Here is a 19,120-nt window from a genome sequence, read left to right as displayed (position 1 = left end):
GAAGGGGTCTTCCTCAGCAACAGCTGCAAAGGGAGGGAGCTGCTCTCTTTCCTCTCTGTTGAATCTAAGATTGCAGAGGTTGTTTCTTCCTTCTTTTCCCAGCCGTTAGAATTATGTGGGACATGACACTAAAAGTGATAAAAATCCCAGAGCGGGGCTAGTTGTGTACTCACACCACCAGACTCTGGCACCACCAGCTTCCTGCCGGCCATGCCTCCAGAGTGATGGTGGGTGGCCGCAGCCTCTCTCCTGTGCCTGCAGGAACCTGCTTGCTCCTCCCAGGTGTTTCTTCTCCTCCTGCCTAAATCTGCTGGGGGGGCCTGGCCAAGGCTGGGCTGGGGGCCCTGCCTGCACTGCAGGGCCTGGACAAGGCCTGGTTGTGGGAAGTATCTGCTCCAGGGGACTTGGCCAGGCAGACCTTGGCCTGGGGCTCGTCTGCAGAAGGCAGCCTGCCTGGGGGGGCGGGCTGGGCTGGGCTGGGCTGGGCTGGGCTTGGGGGGGGCCTGGCCAAGGCCAGGCCGCAGGATCCGGGCTGGGCCCTGGCCAAGGCCGAGCCGAGGGACGTGCCTGGCCGAGGCCGCGCTGAGGGGATTTTTGGCTGGGCGGGCCCTGGGCCTGGCCAAGGCCGGGTCGCGGGGCCCCTGGCTGGGCTGGGGCTCGGCCGAGGGACCGCGCCGGGCCTCAGGAGAGGGGCCGGCGGCCGCCGGGGTTCCCCGTTGCCGCGGTAACGGCGCGGGCCGGCCCAGCAGCCCCCGCGCGGCTGCAGCCGGGGGCGGGGCCAACGGCCGCCCGTTAAGCCCCGCCCCGCCGCTGACGGTTGAGCCCGCCATCTTGAGGCATGGCAGTCCCGCCGGTGTCGGCCCCTTTCCAAGATGGCTGCTCGCTCTTCACCGAGCACTTCCGTTCCCGCTGAGGCCTCCGGCTCCCGGCGCGGCGGCGAGCGCAGCGGCCCGGTGGCGCGGCCCTCCCCGCAGCGGCCCCTCGGTGCTCGCTAGCTGCTGCCGCCCCTCGGAGGTTCCCCGGACGGAGCGGGGACGGCGGGCGGGTCATGGCGCTGCTGCTGCTCCGGGGGCGCTGCAGCTGCTGGCGGCGGCCTGTCTCGCCGCCCACCCCGGCCTGGGCCCGGGCTCGCCCGCGGCCTGGCGGCGGTGCCCTCGGCGCGGGACGCGGCCTGCAGGTAACGGGGTGGTGGCGACGGTGGCAGGGCGCGGCGGGGAGTGCAGCGCCGAGCACGGGTGGGAACTGCCGGTCCTACCGAGCGGGGAGGCCCCGGCGGCGGTTGGGCCCCGCCGTGCCGGAGCACTCCGGTGCCGCCGCCTCACAAAGCCTCTCGCCTCCTCAGCGGCGTTCCCGGGCGCTGACAGGCATCTCTGCTCCCCGCGGCAGGCAGCGTCCCCCCGGGGCGAGCCCGGCCCGGCCTGGTGGGACTGGGGAGCACCTGAGAAGGGGAGCGGGGAGCTGGGTCAGCCCTCACGGCTCTGGGGTTAAATGGGCTCCTGCTTCGAGACGGGGCTTTCCTTAGATGGTTTCTCCGGTTAGGCCATCCCAAAGGTCCATTAATTCAGCACTATATAGTGGTAACATGGGAGGAAATACCTTATGAAGAGACTACTTAGGCTGTCATAAGCAACAAAACGTTGATTAAAGGGTTTTTTCTAACTTTATTCGTGTTGGCTCTTTGCATTCCTTGTGATATAAGGACTCACCACATTGGTGTGCACCACAGATGTATCTTCCCTATCTTGCTGTGCTGCTGCTCACCAGCACAGCTCTTAGTGCAGAAGGCAAGGTTCTTGTTTAAACGAGGCCTCCAACATGATTTAAGACTTTTTTTGTGTTTTTCTTCAGTGCAGTGAAAAAACACTGGCAGTACAAGTAGGCAGTGGAGGAAGAACAATTGTGGGACTGCTTTGTGAATCATGCCAGGTTTTTCTGTGGTCAATTTAAACTAGTCTAAGCTGTTCTATTCTAGAAAGTATCGATCCCAAGAGGTTACCCTCTCAGACCAGCACAAGCTGTTGTGTTGCTGCCCAGCAAACCAGAAAAAAGGGTGAGGGATTCCAGCCTACTCAGGGTCTGTGTGGTTTGCTGCACAGAAATTTGTGCAGTAAAGGGGTGGTGAGATGGGGATCACACATCGGAGAAGGGGCAAGACTTGTGTTCAGTGAGAGCATTAGTAAATGTTAGTCCAAGTGTTGTGAAGTTGCCTTTAAATGTGAGACTCAACTGCAGGATTACTGCTGAATTACCACGGGGAAAGAGCTGTGTTGTCCCTGTGCAGCAGGGTTACACTGCAGTTGTCCTTAAGATTTCCCGTTGTGGGAGGGTATCTTTACATTTCAAGAACTGACTTGCAACATATCTTTAGAATGAAGAACAGAGATACAGGGAGGAAAAAGATAAAATTTTCAAGTGTTTTGAGTATATGTTTCTATTTATGCATGTCCTTTCTTTCAACTGGGGTATAAACAACATCTTTGAAGTCACATGGCAAGTCCACATCACAACAAGGAACATTCAGGTCTCCCAGCTGCTAGTCCTGCAACTTACCCACAGTGTTTTCACATTTAGAAATCTTAGTCTCGTTGCATACAGGAAGACTAAGCAGTCAATACTTTTCCAATAGTTGTCTTTTTCTTCTTTATCTTCTTCCTCAGAGCCTTCTGTCACAAATGCTTTCCCCCACACGACAAGGTCTCAGTGGAGTCCTGGTGAAACAACAGATAATTCGAGATCCAGTCAGGCTTTGGAATCTCTTAGGTGAGTCCCAAAGAGCAACTGTAAAGATGAAGGAGGGGAAGACGTTTTATTTAGTAAGAGTATTGCCTTTTCCTTACCTTCCCTGCCTGCGTTCCTGAAACTCAAAGCTGTTTTATTCTTGGCTTTGGGAGCTGTGTGTGTTTTGCAGGGGTTCAAGGTTTTTGTTTGGTGACAGGGATGAACAATGGCACCTTTCCACATGGAGCTCACTGTGATTAAGTAAGCACTTCAGTCATTAGACCTAAAAGCTAATTTTAAAACTGCAGACTTTAAAGTAGAGAATCTGTCTCTGTCTCATTAGCAAAGCCTAAGACAAAAATGTCATTCACCTTTGTCAGAAATCACATCATTTGACCTTGCTGAAAGCCTTGCATTGGAACAAGTTACAAGTGTATGCTAAAAAATGTTATCTGAATTCTTAGAGCAAAATCGTAGAAGGGTAAAACAAAGGCAATTATTCTTCTTGCTACCCTCTTCAAATTGTAAAGATGACTTTGCTGATGCCTTTGAGATTTGAACAAAACTGGTCACAGCTGTTCTGACCAGTGTGGGCCAGGTGAGCTTGGGCTGCTTTACCTTTGAGAGGGTGGGCTTTTTTTTTTTTTAAGTTGAAATAAAAGTATATGCATAATCTTTCAAATGACAGTGAATCCTCTAGTAGAGCTAGCAGGGGACAAGCAGTCCAGTTTCTGGGCTTACTCGTCTTTCTGGAGCCTTCATGAAAATGACCACGGGAGGTGGAAGCTGCTGTCCTCGAGTCAGTTTTCCTTCTGCATTTTTTGCATTTCCCTGCCAAAAAAGTCTTCGCTTACTGTTTTGCAGCAGCAACTGTGAGTCTTACTACTTGTAGCCTTACTTTCTTGGCTTTTATTAGAGTATCCTCACAGAATTTACTGAGAAACCTGCATTTAACTCCAGCATGTACCTTTCCTTTCATAAGTGTTCACAGTTCCTCATGTGAGGCTGTTCTTAACTGACCATACCAGTGTTAACTGTGGTTTTATGCCTTGGGAAATGTGTATATGTTTTGACACTGAAGACACTTCTCTCAATTATTTTCTTTGCCACATTAGAAAGACCTCTGAACAAAGCCATATTTTGATTGGATTGTCAAAAAATATATATTACATAAGGAAACTGAAGGAGTCTGTCCCTCCCATTACTCCCTCTGGCGAGGCTGCCCCATTTCCTTGGCACACGAACGGAGCTGTGCACTTGGGTGGATGCAGAGCTTCGCTTTCTCTGCGTTTGGAGCTCACGTGTATTCCTGCCATACTTGGGCCCCCTCTCGCTGTCTCCTGAGGTCTTCTGGTAGTAACTACTTAACTCTGCTTGCCTGCAGGTAGCACTTACTATTTTACTACTTCGAGCTCTCAAGGGAGTAACCAGAAGAATGGAGGATTCAAAAAGAAATCTCCGCAGGAGGAGGAGGGTATGTGTGTGCGAAAAGATACTGAATGAAACAAGCCATGCGTGTGTGAGGGGTAAGGGTAGACAGCATGAAAGATCCACCTTAAAATTCTGTCTCTGGGTACTGTAAACCTGTACCTGTAGCTTAGCACCTCTGCAAGCCTATGGCTAAGAACAAGTTTGAAGCAATATTTAGGCTTAGATGATGGAATACTAAGATTTAAGACAGATCAGGAAACTGATTCTCTTTCTGCTGCTTTGCATCCTATGCAAATAATGTCATTGACGTTTCCTTTAGTTTTGTTGCTTTACAAAGGGGAACAATAGTATTAACTGAGTTTTGGGTTGGAGATTTTGTTATAGAGCATTTTGACTTAATGAACTCATATTCAGTAAATTCAGTTCTTTAAGCTGATTCTGGGGTTTTTTTATTTCATTTACCTTCACTGTGGATGTGTCTCTACTTCTAGTGATCCACAGAGCTCAAAGTTAAAAATAGATTCTTTACACAGTTCTTAGCTGTGTTACTAAAGGCACTTGCTCAGAATATTTCTTTTTTTTTTTTAAAATCAGTCTTCCTAGATACTGTTCTTTGCATGTCTTATACTGCCTAAGCCCTAGGCATCCTGCTGTACAGAGCTTTCTGAAATGAGTTTTATCTCACTAAACGTGTTCTGGAACCTAGGGATCTATGTGGTGTGCCAGAAAATGCTGAGAAGTAGAGGAGCGCCCTCTCTGTACCTTAAGCTTAAGGGGGTGAGGAATTTAAAGATGCTAACGGGGAGTGGGGGTGCAGGGGAATAACTAGTGCACTAGACAAAAACCTTGGGTAACTTCAGACAGGCAGGGTTCTGATCCTTGTAGGAGGCACTGTTATCTTCTACCAGTAGGCTTTCAGCAAACATTTTTCAAATACAAGTGGATTTGTGGGTGTCCCTTCAAGTCCTGGTATTGTTGTCAACTTCCTGCTATTTGTAGATTGACAACAGCTGCATTCCATTTAAAAAGTGTAATTTGACTCTTCCACTGCTGTAAAGAAAATTCTTTGCTTGTTTGCGAGTACGTGCCTCCCAAGAACTGAAGCGTGTGCAGAGATTTCCAGGCTCTGGCTAAGGCATGTTTCAGACTCTGGTGTAGATTTTTAGCTGGGGGTTCCCACAGCTGATGGCACGGCCTGTATCTGCTGGCTGGGGTGGGGGGACAGGGGGCAGTTTAAGAAAGGTGTCAGAAGTGGCCCAGGTGAAGGTCTCGTCCTTCTGCCTTGTCAGCACCGCCTGCAGAAGTGTAACAGACCTGTATGTTTTCTCCATTTGATGACTAGTTGATGCTTGCAGGGGCCGATGATGTCCTGAGTGAGTTTGTGGATGTTTGCTGAGCTGCTTGTTTCCTGGACCTTTGAGTGAGGGATAAAGCTGGAGATGGAGGGCTCCAGACCTTTGTCCTGGGAGTTGGCAGGTGCTTAGTGTCATGCTTAAGTCACACAGATTGTAATACAATTTTATGAATTATGTGATAAACTTTTACCTAGGTACCATCAAATAGTGCAATAGCTGGGCTTTTCCTTTGCTGTGCTTAAACATAATGGTCAAATCAGCTTGGACTGACTAACTTTTGAAGTAAAAGCAGTCAGCTGCTGCTGACTTTTAGCCTGACTCATGTCATTGCAGCCTCTTTAAGGCAGGATCCATGGCTTTGCCTGTTTGATCCCTTTAACTGGGCTGAAGTCTGCAGTGGGATGCGAGTGCAGGAATCACGGAGCCCTCGTTAGAGAAGTCGGAGCTTAGAGCTTGGGGCCCTTAGTATTTGCAAGACCACACAGGGTGACTGCGAGCACAGTGCCTTGAAGAAGTATTGTAGCTGTTAAAATTAGTAAACAGTAACATGCCGTGTTCGGTGGCCTCTTTTCTCCTGTGATTAATGGATAGCTTGACTTTGGGAGGTGGCGCGCTACCCCATGTCTCCAGGGGAATACTTGTCTCTGCAGTAATTATTAACAAGAACTCTTCAGACTGTCACTGCAGCCCTTGCAAGATTTTAATCGGAGAGTTCAGATTTGGGGTTAATGGCAAATCATTGCTTCATGGAGGCTTTTTGAGACTAAAAAGCTGGAAGTATTCCCACAGCTGTTGCTTGCAAGTGTCACATCCAGTTACTGGTTCTCATTTACAGAATATTGTGGGGTAGCTTGTAGTACAATATGAATGTTGTACTGTAAAGATAGTCACACTTTACATAGGCTTAGAAATAGATTGATTTTGTCCTTAATTAAATGCAGAGTAGAGGAACGCTTTACGTTGTCTTCTAGCTTTCTAGAAAGGGTACTCTTTCCTGAAATTATTCAGCTGTAGGTTAAAGGTCCTAGACAAGTCTAATTCCTAGAAACTGGAGAAGTTGTTTGTGTCTAGATATCTAATGGCCAGCTTTTACCCTGTGGTGACCTTTTTGTGGTTGTATCCTCATGCGTGCTTTAGAACACATTATATACATCCTCACTTTGTCTGAAATTTAATACAGAGAGGTGCTTTAGCAATAGTTGATTCTGACATCACCAAGGAACTTGCTCAGCAATAGATGGACTTTCTTTCTCTTAGTACTCGCTTTTCTAGAATAGTTTTTCTCTATAGAATCTTTTTACTTAGGACTTGCTCAGCTTTTCAGGGTATTGCCCAGACTAAGGCTTCTATCATACTAGATTTTAATTTTCTTTAATAAGACTATAGTGGATGTCATCCTGCAGCTTTGTGATGAATTGCTTTGTTCTAATAAAGCTGGATCTAGCAGATAGCAGGAGTGAGGAGATGGCATCAAAGAACAAAGTGGATGGGCTGGACGCAGTGTCTGAGCTTGTCACTGTCTTTTGAAATTATGACCTTATCTGAAAAGCTGCATTGTTTCTATTTAGGAACAAGCCTTTCCTGTTAAATGTGGAGCAGAGCTGGGAAACAAGTGAAAAATGATGCTGCGTATCTGAAGGACAGAATACTTTTTTTAGCATCTGACTGGGTCATATGTTTGTCCCTTGGTTTTGTTGCAGTGTGTGTAGGGTCTAATTGGTGCCTAGTGATAAATGCTAGTGTCAGAACGTTTGTTATGAATTTGCAAATAAATTGAATCGGGGCTGCAGCAGGCAGATGCACTACCAGTCCAGTGGCACAGAATTAATTTATTTCTGGGTGTAGAATAGTATTTATGTATGCCATGCTGCTGGTGGTGTTAAATTGTATATCAAGAACAAGTGCTAAATTATATATCGAGAACATCCACGTAGGAGTGGAAAGAGGAGGGGATATTTGTTGTCATCTTAACTCAAACACTAGTAGCTAGCGGTTGACATTGAACTGAGCTGTGGCAGTCCTTTGCAGACCACAGGATTTTAAATTTGCCTATGCAGTGCAAGAAATGTTGGGAGTCTGGAAAAAAAAGGTTTGGTCGCAAATACTTGAAGTAAACCATCCCTTTTTCTCATGCATCACTTCAGTGTGTCACTAGTACAGTAAAGGCGCGGGGGAAAACACATGCAGCATGGGAATCCCTCTCTGATACAGAACCTTAATGTAGACAAATTATCAAACCTTTTCAAACATGAGTTTAGCTGTCTAGCATGGGAATAAACCTGCACAGCTTTGTTAAGACAGTGAGATTGATTTCAGCGTGTTTCTATGCACAGGTGAGCTGCACATCACCTCTTCTGTGCTATTTCAGATTCACTGCAAATGCAGGTATTTTCTCAGGTAGCAGAAACGTTGTTGGTCGCGTGATACAGGATGCCAGCAGATCAGGAGCTCACCAGGAAGCAATTATCTCTTAAAATACTGTGCTCTGTGACTTACCAGTGACACTATGGTTTTACACCTAATATTTTCCAGTGGATGTGTTAGCAACAGCCTGAGGACTAGGCAGTGTAGAAGCACATTACATAGAAGTGGGCTACAGTTGTTCTTCAGTTGGATTTTTAGCAACAAAGGTTTACTTGGCCTATATCCACATTAGTCAAATGAAATAGTCTCTCATTTTAGAACAGAATGATGTTTGGTGGGATTGTAATGGGTCTAGTGGGCTATGACCATCTGAAGTCTCCTGCACCAGGATTAGACTGCCTTAAAACAGAAAATGCTGACCAGAGCTCTCCAAAATATGCCTGAAATTGCTGCCTGTCTTTGTACACAGTCAATAACTTCTGGAAGTGAGGGGCTCGCTTAGGCTCGCTGAGGCTTCAATTCCTCCTCTTACTGAAGCAATGATTGAAGTGGAAGAGGTGATCCTCCATCGCTTTCTCTGTGTACACACCGCCTCAGTGCAGGGCTTTTGGGGCATGGGGGGAGAGCTGAATATAGCCACAGCAATGTGGTGCAAGCAGAATTTTTGCTGGCTAGCAGGATGCAAAATTTACCTCCTTCCAGGCAACTTGTTAGGTTTACATCTGAGTGCTTGCACTTTCATAACCAGGCTTTTGACCTGGTGCTGATTCACGTGTACTGCTGAGGCCCTGTGGTCTGACAGTCTGGGAGCCAGAAAGGTCTGGGAATGTCATGCAATCCAAAAAAATGATTCACTTGCATAACCTTGGGCAAGTGACACAACCTCTTCTGTGAGCCACGCCAGAAAATTGCCTGTGCAGTGCAAGTCAGGTACTGCTGCTGAGTCTAGTCCTTCAGGAGAAACCAAACATGCAACAAAAAACCCCAAAAGGAACTGTGGTGTTAGTCTTTGTCATTTAATTGTCCCTTCTTTGGGTCAGAAAGCTCTGCAATTACATGCTCATATCTTTCTTCTCTGATATCTTTTTTTCTAAAGAGGAGGAGAAACGCAGGAAAAGGGAAAATCAGATGCATCTTGAACGCTTACGGGCACTCCTCATCATAACTTTCATAGTGCTGATGTTTCGATTCACGGTCAGCGAGAACAGAGAAGGGACCAACATTTCTTGGAACTACTTTCTGAATGAGATGCTGGCAAAGGGGGAGGTCCAGAGAATCGAAGTGGTGCCGGAGAGTGATATTGTGGAAATTTATCTGCACCCAGGAGGAACTCCGCATGGACAAGTTGTGAGTGACTTTCTGCAGTTGGAATGAATGAGCGTAGATTACCCTGTTGAAAAGAATTGAATTAATGAATACATACGTTTGGTAAAACTCTAGCTGGTAAATTTGCTCTTTGTTATTTTTTCTCTTTCTTGTATTTGAAGTTAAAGGGACTTCTGCTACTCATATCAACCTGGAAACTAAGACTTCTAGTTTAAATTGTGAAAAATAATAATAGCCTGGAAGAAAATCTTACATATGTCTAAAAAGCTGGAAAAATCCTATAGTTTTTGCTATGGCTCAGTCTGCTATGGGAGAAGGTGTCGAAGATTGTAAGCTCTTATTACTGGGTCCTGTTTCAAAACCTTTCCCCTATTTGGATTTTAGTTTCAAGTGTTCTGTCAAACTCCATTAGACTTCCTTCCTAAATCTTCCAAAATGGGAACAAAGCAGAGTTTGATCATGTGCTTTTGCTTCCAGGAGGTGCCACTTAGAATCATTACAAACTGGCTTGAGAGATTAAAATGCTGTTCTTGGCTATATCCCATTTTGTTCAGTGACTTAACGATCCATTTGCAAACTGCTGGATGAAATGAATTTCCGACTGATACAGAAACGAGATCCAAGAAGTCCAAGTGGAGCACAAGACACCTCCTTCCCCATGATGTAGTTTTCCATATATAGAACAAAATTGTCTGAGCCCAAGGTGTCAGTACCGCTGGGTTTATAATACTAACTCCATCCTTCGGTTTGCCTACAAAGTTATTGCATCTCCTTGTTTCTGGAGAACTGAGACTTAGCTCTTGACTTTTATGCTTTCGGAAGGTGCTGAAAAGACTAGAGGTGTTCCTAAGTTCATTTGGAGCCTAGCGTCACTTAACTGCTTGTGAGTTCACTGATGCAGCATCAGAGGTATAACACAAGGCTGACTTTATCTGACTTGTCCGTGTTGTGCACTTCTGCTCATTGCTGTATCCTTATACAACGATATTTACACTCTGCTTTTGATTGCATGTCCCCAGAACGTTACCCTGTTGTACACAATGCGGGTGGCAAACATCGACAAATTTGAAGAGAAGCTGAGAGCTGCGGAGGATGAGCTGAATATTGATGAGAGAGAGAGAATCCCTGTTTCCTACAAACATCCTGGCTTTTATGGAAAGTATGATACAAATTTGTGCTTACTGTTGATCTTATATTGGTGGCAGCATTCCTCTCTTGGAGAGAAAAGTCATTTTCAACTAAATGTTATTATATAACGATAGAACAAAAAAGTGGTCTCGATTTTGGAGCACTTGCCCTATCTTTCAGAAACAGGCATGCTCTAGATGTACCTTAATGTTTCAAAAGTGAAGGTCCCAAGAAGGTGTCTGGAACTGCAGCATGCAACAGCCAGTCTGAAGGAAATCTGTGTTCTTCATGCAGCTGAGCACTTTTTGTCCTTATAATCAATTATTCAAGTGCAGAATGTGATAGAAATCCTGACTCAACAAGTGATGTTACACCCTGGTCTGTGGAGAATGCTGGTGGTGCAGCAAGCCTTCCCCTGATAAAATCCTTCGAGGAAGGCCTGTGGTGGTGGTTCAGTCTGTAAAAATAAACACCTAGTTTTAGCCTGCTTCTCCAGCAGCTGTAGATCAGAGGACGGCCTGCGCTGGTGCTGGCTCCAGCTGTGAGCCACGTCCTGAGCAGAGCAGCTCTAATGCTAACATACAAAAATCTTAATGAGGGCAGTACTTCTGTTAAACTTACAGCCCTTTTCTCTTACCTGAAACCAAGATCCTTTGCTTGAAACAAACAAAAAAAATGCTCAAAGCTTTTAATTCTGAAATAAGCTATAATGAGCGAGAGAAAATCTGTCAAAAGACTATAGAGCACTGGCTAGGCTTTATTCTGCACTTTCCTATGAGGTACTAGTGTTTTGTGGCTGTTTGCTGCAGGGGTGGCTTATTTGCAGCTTGTTTTTGCAAAACATGATTTATTGGGGTCTGGAGTACAAATCAGACCTGTGAAGCTCGCTCGCCGGGCTGTTGAACAAGTCCACCTCCATCACTGACGGCCGCTACGCTGGTGTAGGACGATGCTTTCCATAAGTGTGGGGAGAGGCTCCAGCGTTTAGAGACCTCTAAACTAAGTGCTTAGAGAGATGTAGTGCAGAAGCCCTGTCTGCTAAGTAAAGAAATGCTGATTCCTCACAGCAGGTAGCATCATGCCCTACAGTTCCCTGCTGAGACGGCCTGGGCACCTCCCTGTGCACCACACAGAACATGTCATCTACTTGTAGTAGCTCCCAGGGATTGGAGTGCAGTGCCTTTCCCACTGGAGGTGGCCACTGTGTGTAATTCTTCCTCCCAGACACCTTAAAAATGTGAAACAAATATCATGTTTGTATGTGAATGGATACCTTGACTGGATTTTGTCCTCTGAACAGCATTTGCACATTTTTAATACATGGCTTATATGAAGATAAACTTTTTAATTGATCATGCAGTATGAGACCTTTAGCTGAAATTCAGAACTTGCCAATTTTTTCAAACTTCTGTATAACAGGAAGAGTAGACAGAACAGTTAGTCAGCCACCAACACAAGCTGCTTCCCCTGCACCTGAAAGAGATTGATTTTTTTTTTTTTTTAAGAGACACAGGGTCTGAAGTCTTTCAGGAGACTTGATGAATGTCTGGAGAATTCAGTCTGGAGTTAGAGCTCTTGCAGCTTGGATTCAGTTTACTCTGAGATGTGGGCACTTGATGAACTCAGGATTAATCCCGTTTGCATAGTTGACAAGCTGAAGGTGACTTTCAGTTTCCAGTGTTGCCTAGGATCTCTCGCCAAGAAGAAACAAATGCAGCTGGGTATATAGCACATGCTGGTCCCCTTGCTTCAGTAAATCATCCCTCTGAGAGACAGAACACGCACTTCTAGTTTGAAGATAAGACACAAAAGTGGTGAGACCAGATGATTTCACAGGCATGTGAAGCAGAACAGAGTCCCACAAATCTCAACCTGTCATCTGACGTATGATCCTTTTTCCTCCTATTGAAAGCATCCTTTGTTCAGAGCTCGCAGGATATTTGTCCTCAGTATGTTTGTCTTTAACTGTACTACTCCTGCAGTGTCATTTCTGCTCCTCTTCTCCCTCCTAATGCAATTGGTATTGCAAAGGATCCAGAAAATTGATGTTGGTGGCTGTAGCACTTCCTTCTGAGTCCAGGACTTCTGAGAGACTTGACCAGAGAGGGCCGAGACTAGGTAGAGCAGCCTCATAATGGCAGACCCACACTGGGATTTCTGGCAGGATTTAGGGGAGTTGGAATCTCCCTGGTGCTGCTGGACATAGATCTTCGGCAGTGAGCGCCCTTCAGACAGACTGCCAGCCCCAGCAGATCCTTCTCTGGGTGGGATTTGACTGCCTGCAGGTCCTATTTGTTTATCAGTAGAAATGCCTCCGAAGGGGATGGTGAGGTTGAATTTCTTCCACAGCTATAAGCAGTATTTGCCAGTGTCCTCTGTTTAACCTTTTAGGTTATGTGATTGTTGGGGGGGTTGTTTTTTATTTATATGTGTATATATATCTGTGAAGGTTCCATTTTCTTAGTCATGTCTACTCATTGCTGTGCTTGTAGCCTAAATGTCAGGACCTTTAAAATACTGAAAATAGCTATGTTGAGTAATATTTACCAAGTTATGGCCAAATGCTTCAATTTGTACCTGTCTTGCCTTTGTCCTTTTAGCGATGTCATTTCCCTGATAGTGACACTTGTGGCTGTGTCCATGTTGTGGAGCATCTTCCGCCTGATTAGGGTTGCAAGCCGGGTGGGAGGATTCAACGCCTTCGTGAGTATCCTGGATCTTGATGTTGTTTTGCAGCCTGTGGGTAGCCGTGTCCTCTACTGGCCTGATCTCCTCCCCTGCCCCCAGCAAAGTCAATGCAGAACGCGAATTAACTGGTGCCAAGAACTCTCCAGTCTTGACACATCTTGCATCTTTTCCTGTCCTGATGAGCTGACTAGACTGTGCAGTAACTGGCCTTAGCTGAGGCCCTTTCTTTCCCTGCGGCAGGAAGGGCTGAGCTCAGTGACTTTGCAGTCCAGTTTGCTCTGCTATTTTCAAAGCTTGTTAATGACTTGCAGCTGCAGATGGTGTTTTTCACTGGGCCCTGCCAATATGCCTCCCATACAGCCAGAAGTAGGAATTGCTGCTTTCTGCAAAATGAGTTCTCAATTTATAAAATATGTTCAGATTCTGGATTTCATTATGTGTTGGCCTGTTCCGCTCATGCCACATGCCTCACTTGCAACATCAGTCAAATCTCCTCCTCCCCTCTTCTACCCTTGCCTGGATCAGCTGATGAAACTCTGTAGAAATCAGCCTGGGGTGCGCTGCCATTGACCACAGGGATTTGGGGTTGAAAATGTGGTGAATTCAGGCCCTTGTTAAATTTCCCACTCAGTCTCCTCTGCAGTTCTCTTCTGGCTTTGGGATTCTCTTTACACAAAGGGATGCAGCTGCTCAGAGGAGAATATTTTAAAGAAGTGTTGAGTAATGAGGGCCTTGAGGACTAGTTTCTGCCCTTGCCTAAGTGGGAACAGCTAGGCCCTGCATGTTTAACTCTTCATTGGGATAAGCTGATGTTTTCGAGGCCCAAGAAGCTATAAACTTTCTTCTCAAAAAAAAAAAAAAAAAAATTCCCAAGTAGCTGTTTTCAGTAGAACATAATGAGCAGCTACAAGTAGGGCATTTAACTAAATTCTTGTTTTGACTGTCACTGTGGCTTAACACACACCAGGAGACTGAAATGTCTGATAAATTTGAGAACCTATAGTTCTGTCCTGAGTTGAGTTGCAGTGGAAACCAATGGCAGCATTGGACAGTGGTGTAAAGTGTTTATATGCATTTACAAGACAGTATTGGTAATTATTTACCACTGACAATTATTTACCATTGATACATGTTCCTCCAAACTATACCTATTCCATGTGTATTAAGGATCAGAGCATTTAGAAACTGGGGAGAAGATCCTTAGAAATTGGGGAGAAGATCCCAAATAAGGTTTTGGGCATTCTGCACATTTTTAATCCCTGCCTGATCGACATGGAGTTTGAGCTGAATTACGTTGGGACTGTTACTGCAGGTTTATTCTGTCTCTTCCCAACAACATGTGGATAAATAAAGTTTGAGTCAACAATCTGGCTGTGAAGTGTTTCCAAAGCAAAAGTTAGTAAAACACTGATGTGTTGGTGGGCGTTTTAGTGTTGTTTGTTACACCTGTGCTGTCTCGCAAAGCATAGCAAACAGCCTTTCCAGACTTGCCTTGTCCAAAGTCAGAGCGTGTCATCAGTACTTGTGCTACCTTCCACAGAACCAGCTGAAAATGGCTCGTTTCACCATTGTGGATGGGAAATCGGGAAAAGGGATCGGCTTCAAGGATGTAGCAGGAATGCATGAGGCGAAAATGGAAGTCAAGGAATTTGTGGACTATTTAAAGGTATGTAAAAGTAGAATAAAATAAGTGCTTGCTACCCGTCTTCTGGGATAGATGGCTGACCTGGGGAGGGGGGTATATTCTTCTCTTCATCCTTCATGATTCTGAGCTGCCTCTGTTTAAACTGACAGCTTTTTATGCTGTGATAAGCATGACTCAATATATATTTCCAATTCCGTAACAGGAATGCAGGTGTAGCTGCTCCGGTTAGCAGCGACTCAGTTGCTCAGGCCAAAAATAACATTGGGAAGCTCTGAGAGGCCGTGGTCTGGTGCAGATGCTTCATGTGAGCTGCGGATCTGAGAGCGTTTTTTTTCCCCCCCCCGCCAGAGTCCTGATCGCTACCTTCAGCTTGGGGCTAAAGTGCCCAAGGGTGCCTTGTTACTGGGACCACCAGGCTGTGGAAAGACGCTGCTGGCGAAGGCCGTGGCTACAGAAGCACAAGTGCCGTTTTTGGCCATGGCAGGCTCCGAGTTTGTGGAGGTGATAGGAGGTAAGCTGCTCAGGAGTGGCGGTGTGGAGGTTGCTTGGTCTGTTGTGGAGTTGGAGGGTGCTGGCTGGGCCTCTTGCAAAGGATGGAGTTTTACCCTGGGAGGATGAGTTTGGATATATCTAACAAAAATGTAAAAAGTTTTCAGTGGTAGAGAGTACTTAATAATGTAGTACCTAAAATGCATGCCCTCTGAATTGCTAGTTGTTTCTTTCTGACAGTGCACAGCCATGGTTCTTCACCTGAAAGCGTTACCTCTGACTTCCCTGTACCTCTTATTAAAGCCACAGACTGAGGTTTCTTTCCTTATATGAGAATGCTAATGGGTTTTCTGCTGCTCCCTGCTGATGGGGAAAATATGGTCTCTTTATGCTGTGGTACTTCCATCTTCCTCCTTTTTTTTTTCTTCCTCCTCGATCTCTGGAGACCTGACAAGGCTCAGTGCACAGGAACATGCTGAATATTTTGGCTTCTGACCTGTGAAAGGAACAGGAGTTCATGTTAGGAGCTGAGAGCAGAGCTCCTCTTACAGCAGCTCTAGGGGTCCTTGCAGCTCAGTTTCTGGGAGCTCAGTTAAAAGCCAGCAGGCTCCAGGAGGAGCAGTGCCTCCGGACTAAATATAGGAGTTCTGTGGCTATTTCTTTGTGCCGGGAGTGTTGAGAGAGGGACTGTCATGTATTGAGGGTTTGCCTGGTGTCAGGTGCCTCGCTGGGGGCTAGTAATCCTATTCTCCACTGTACAAACAATTTTAACTATGGGGCTCATTTCTTCTTCCCTTCCCCTGTAGGTCTTGGAGCTGCCCGAGTTCGGAGCCTCTTCAGAGAAGCCCAGGCTCGTGCACCCTGCATTGTGTACATCGACGAAATTGATGCTGTGGGCAAGAAGCGCTCGACCAATATATCTGGTTTTGCCAACGCTGAGGAGGAGCAGACCTTAAACCAGCTGCTGGTGGAAATGGATGGTCAGTATTTCTCCCTGCCTCTCAGCAGTTGGGCCCTTACCACTTTAGCGATCCAAGCTGTTGTCCGGTACATCTTTTTCCTGCTTGAACTTGCCATGCCTCTTTAGCGTACTCTTCTTGCTGAAGTAATCACCACTGCATTGAAACAAATCTCATTCCCCTCTTCCCTGGACAAGACTAGCTTGCACTTTGCAGCCTGTTCAGGACTAAGCCCAGAACTGCAGCTTGGTCAAGTCCTTTGCTAAAAGACTATCTGTATGACAGGTGATAACTGTGTTTCAGACCACTGCTTAGTGAAGGGGCTGTGGCCCTGAAAGTCAGGATGTTTTTCTCCTGTGAGGACACCAGTGTGGCCTTGGCTGGCCTTGCTCTGGTTTGAGGTCATTGTATCGCTCACTTGAAGTGAATCCTTTCTCTATTCTTTCTCCCCTTCACCAGCTGCTGCACTGGGTGCAGAGGAAAAGCAGCAGCAGCTGCTGTTCAGCACCGGGTTTGTGTAAGTTGTGTGCCCAGTACTTGCTTCATACTGACCCAGGGTTTCCTGCAGAACCCTTAGGAATCTCCTCAGGCACCAGTCTGAAGTCATGTACCCCATCGTTAGTCCCTGCTTCTGAAAGCACTGTCGTGTGTCTCTCCATCTGTCCCTTAGTTAGGCCGGGCTGCTTCAGAGCTGATGGTGCCGAAGGGAGTGATTGGGCTCAGGACAGATTTCTGAGCATGTGCTGTGACTAAGTTGTGGAGAGAACCCTCCTGAAATCTAGACATTTCTGTAGGCTTTTAAGGGTTTGGGGCTAAATGTAGTAAATTTTAAAACCCCAGAGCAAACTGGTTTTGTGACTACTGAAAACCATGAGTCAGAGGAGAGTGTAGTGTCACATCCAAAGTGAATTTGCACCAACAGCCACGTGAGCATCCACCTGCTAATAAAATCAACAGAAAATGTGTATTAGAGATCACGGCTGGCAGAGGGCAGCAACCCCAAAGACTCTTACTGTAGTAAATGACTTCAATTCGGGAGTATGTTTTCCCACTGGCAATTGCAGAAGAATTGTTTACAGTACTGGGGAACCAAAAGAAAATGAATTGGCAGCAAGGGCACTGCTGTCTGCAGAGGGTAACATTTAGGTCCAGCTGGCCATTAAATGTTGTTGGATGCTTGCTGTATTCTAAGACAGGTAGTGCTTTAAAGCCTGTTAAGGCTTAAAGTTTAGTTATCCCAGAGGGACATAAGCAGTTTAATGTATCAATTCTCCCATCCTTTTGACTTATTCTCACGTTGCCTGCCTGACTACAGGATCCCTATCTAAACTGTGAGCTAAGCTTTGCAAACAAGCCCTGGTTTGATGCCACACTTCTGGATGGTTTCTGGCTGTACTGGATCTGGAATCGGCCCTTTTCTCAGGCACTTTCACACAAGTGCCAAAAAGAATATTCCTTTGGCTATTCTTAGTCATAACTCTGTCAGAGCCTGCAGCACTGACCCAACGTGTGATGTTTCTGTTGCTAAATCTTCTTATTCCAGAGCAGGGTAAGCAGTAACTACCTGCTCATCGGGGAGTGTTCGTATCAGCCTGCTGTTTGTCGAACAGACCTGCCTTTTCCCTTGACTGTAACTGACACTTGTTGTCTCATCGCACTCTATATGAAAATTTAAAAGCTTCCCTCCACTAAAAGCGCCCCCCTTCCTCCAGCCTTTGCCAAAGGGGTTAAAACTGCTTTTTTACTGAATGCTTGCTGTGAAATGGCGATGCAGCCCTGCTGAAGTAGAGCACGTCCTACAGTTCAGAGCAAGGCTGCCTTCTGGAGATTGCTCTGGAGTCAGCCCTCACTTTTTCAAGGAGAGAAGCTGGGACTTGTAAAAATGCTTTCAGCAGAGGGTAGATGTTCCTCTGTACTGCACACAAGATGATCTATAATTCTGGATCTCTGCCCTTGCTGCAGGAGGAGGAGGAATTGTAAGCAGGAGCACAGCATGGTACAGACAGGGTGGAGAGGTCCTGCTGTAGAGACCCTCCAGGCCTCTCTCTGCTGCAGCACACGTGCCATGAAGTTTTTGAAGGAGAGGAACGAGCTTTAAGTAGGTCCTAAACAACCAGACAGGAATCTGTTTATCAGGGTAACGTGCTTGAAACACACAGTGCTCTGTAGATACCAGAAATCACCTGGAATTCATGTATGCAGCTCCCTGGGACTTTGCACATGCACTGATTTAGACAACTTGGCCAAGCACGTAAATATACTTGGAGTGAATATAACTGCTTACAGCCGTATATGTATAGTAGTCTCGACAGAAAAGGCCAGTAGTAACACACAGAACAGCAATCCTGGCTTGGCTGGGTGTTTTTTTTCCTCCTGACAGTTGTAGGGTGAGCTGGCAACAGGTTAACGCTGAATTAAATGGAGGCCCATCTGTCTGTTCAGGAATATGTAGTCAGTACAATCCACATCTCTGTACTAAAAATGAAAGTGTCTGACTTCCTCCCATCTGTAGAAATTAGGCATGGTTTCTAGAGTGCTTTCTTGGTGAGGCTCAATTCAGAAATTAGGGTGCAACTCTGCTAGAAAAGTGAGTTTAGAAGGTAAATATTACCCTCAATATGTAATCTAATAGACCTTTGCTTGCTCTGTGCTGCCTAGTTTATTTTTAAATTTATATTGTCTCATTATTTATTTGTGTCTCATACAGATCATGTACTAAGTCCCTCATTTTGCTAAGTGCTTTATCAAACACACACTAAAAAAATAGCCCAAGGAGTTTACAGTGTCAAATGGGAGACAGCTGGCAAGGACTGTCAGGCTGGTACAAGAAACACGGACTTGCTGTTGGCTTGTACTCATCAGCAGTGCTCTTGGCACATGTTACTGAAATGTTATCTAACGGAGCATGTTACCTAAACAAACACTGAAGTGCTATGTGCATCACGGCAGAATGGTTTTCAGGATAGTCAATAAGGTTTTTGAGGAGGTTAACGGTTCTACCCAAGCCCAAGCGGAGT

The 19,120-nt window shown here is 46.0% G+C and overlaps 1 protein-coding gene across 2 annotated transcripts in view; it reads left to right on the top strand.

Moving 5' to 3' along the window:
• Positions 1 to 839: 839 nt before the first annotated feature.
• SPG7 (SPG7 matrix AAA peptidase subunit, paraplegin) overlaps positions 840 to 19,120 on the top strand; it is a 33,802-nt gene continuing 15,521 nt past the window's right edge. Inside the window, exons 1-9 of one of the 2 annotated variants that reach the window (XM_074839235.1) lie at positions 840 to 1,177; positions 2,658 to 2,760; positions 4,103 to 4,192; positions 8,965 to 9,215; positions 10,214 to 10,353; positions 12,923 to 13,025; positions 14,551 to 14,676; positions 15,004 to 15,166; positions 15,951 to 16,124. In XM_074839235.1, the coding sequence (XP_074695336.1) occupies positions 1,049 to 1,177; positions 2,658 to 2,760; positions 4,103 to 4,192; positions 8,965 to 9,215; positions 10,214 to 10,353; positions 12,923 to 13,025; positions 14,551 to 14,676; positions 15,004 to 15,166; positions 15,951 to 16,124 (1,279 nt within the window). In that variant the 5' untranslated portion in view covers positions 840 to 1,048. The remainder of the gene's footprint in view (positions 1,178 to 2,657; positions 2,761 to 4,102; positions 4,193 to 8,964; positions 9,216 to 10,213; positions 10,354 to 12,922; positions 13,026 to 14,550; positions 14,677 to 15,003; positions 15,167 to 15,950; positions 16,125 to 19,120) is intronic. The other variant, XM_074839236.1, reaches the window with a different exon arrangement.

The sequence above is a fragment of the Strix aluco genome, chromosome 14 (genome assembly GCF_031877795.1).
Source record: "Strix aluco isolate bStrAlu1 chromosome 14, bStrAlu1.hap1, whole genome shotgun sequence".
Classification (NCBI taxonomy): Eukaryota; Metazoa; Chordata; class Aves; order Strigiformes; family Strigidae; genus Strix; species Strix aluco.
Note: the sequence above shows the minus strand (reverse complement) of the source record. Positions and strands in the feature narration are given on the sequence as shown.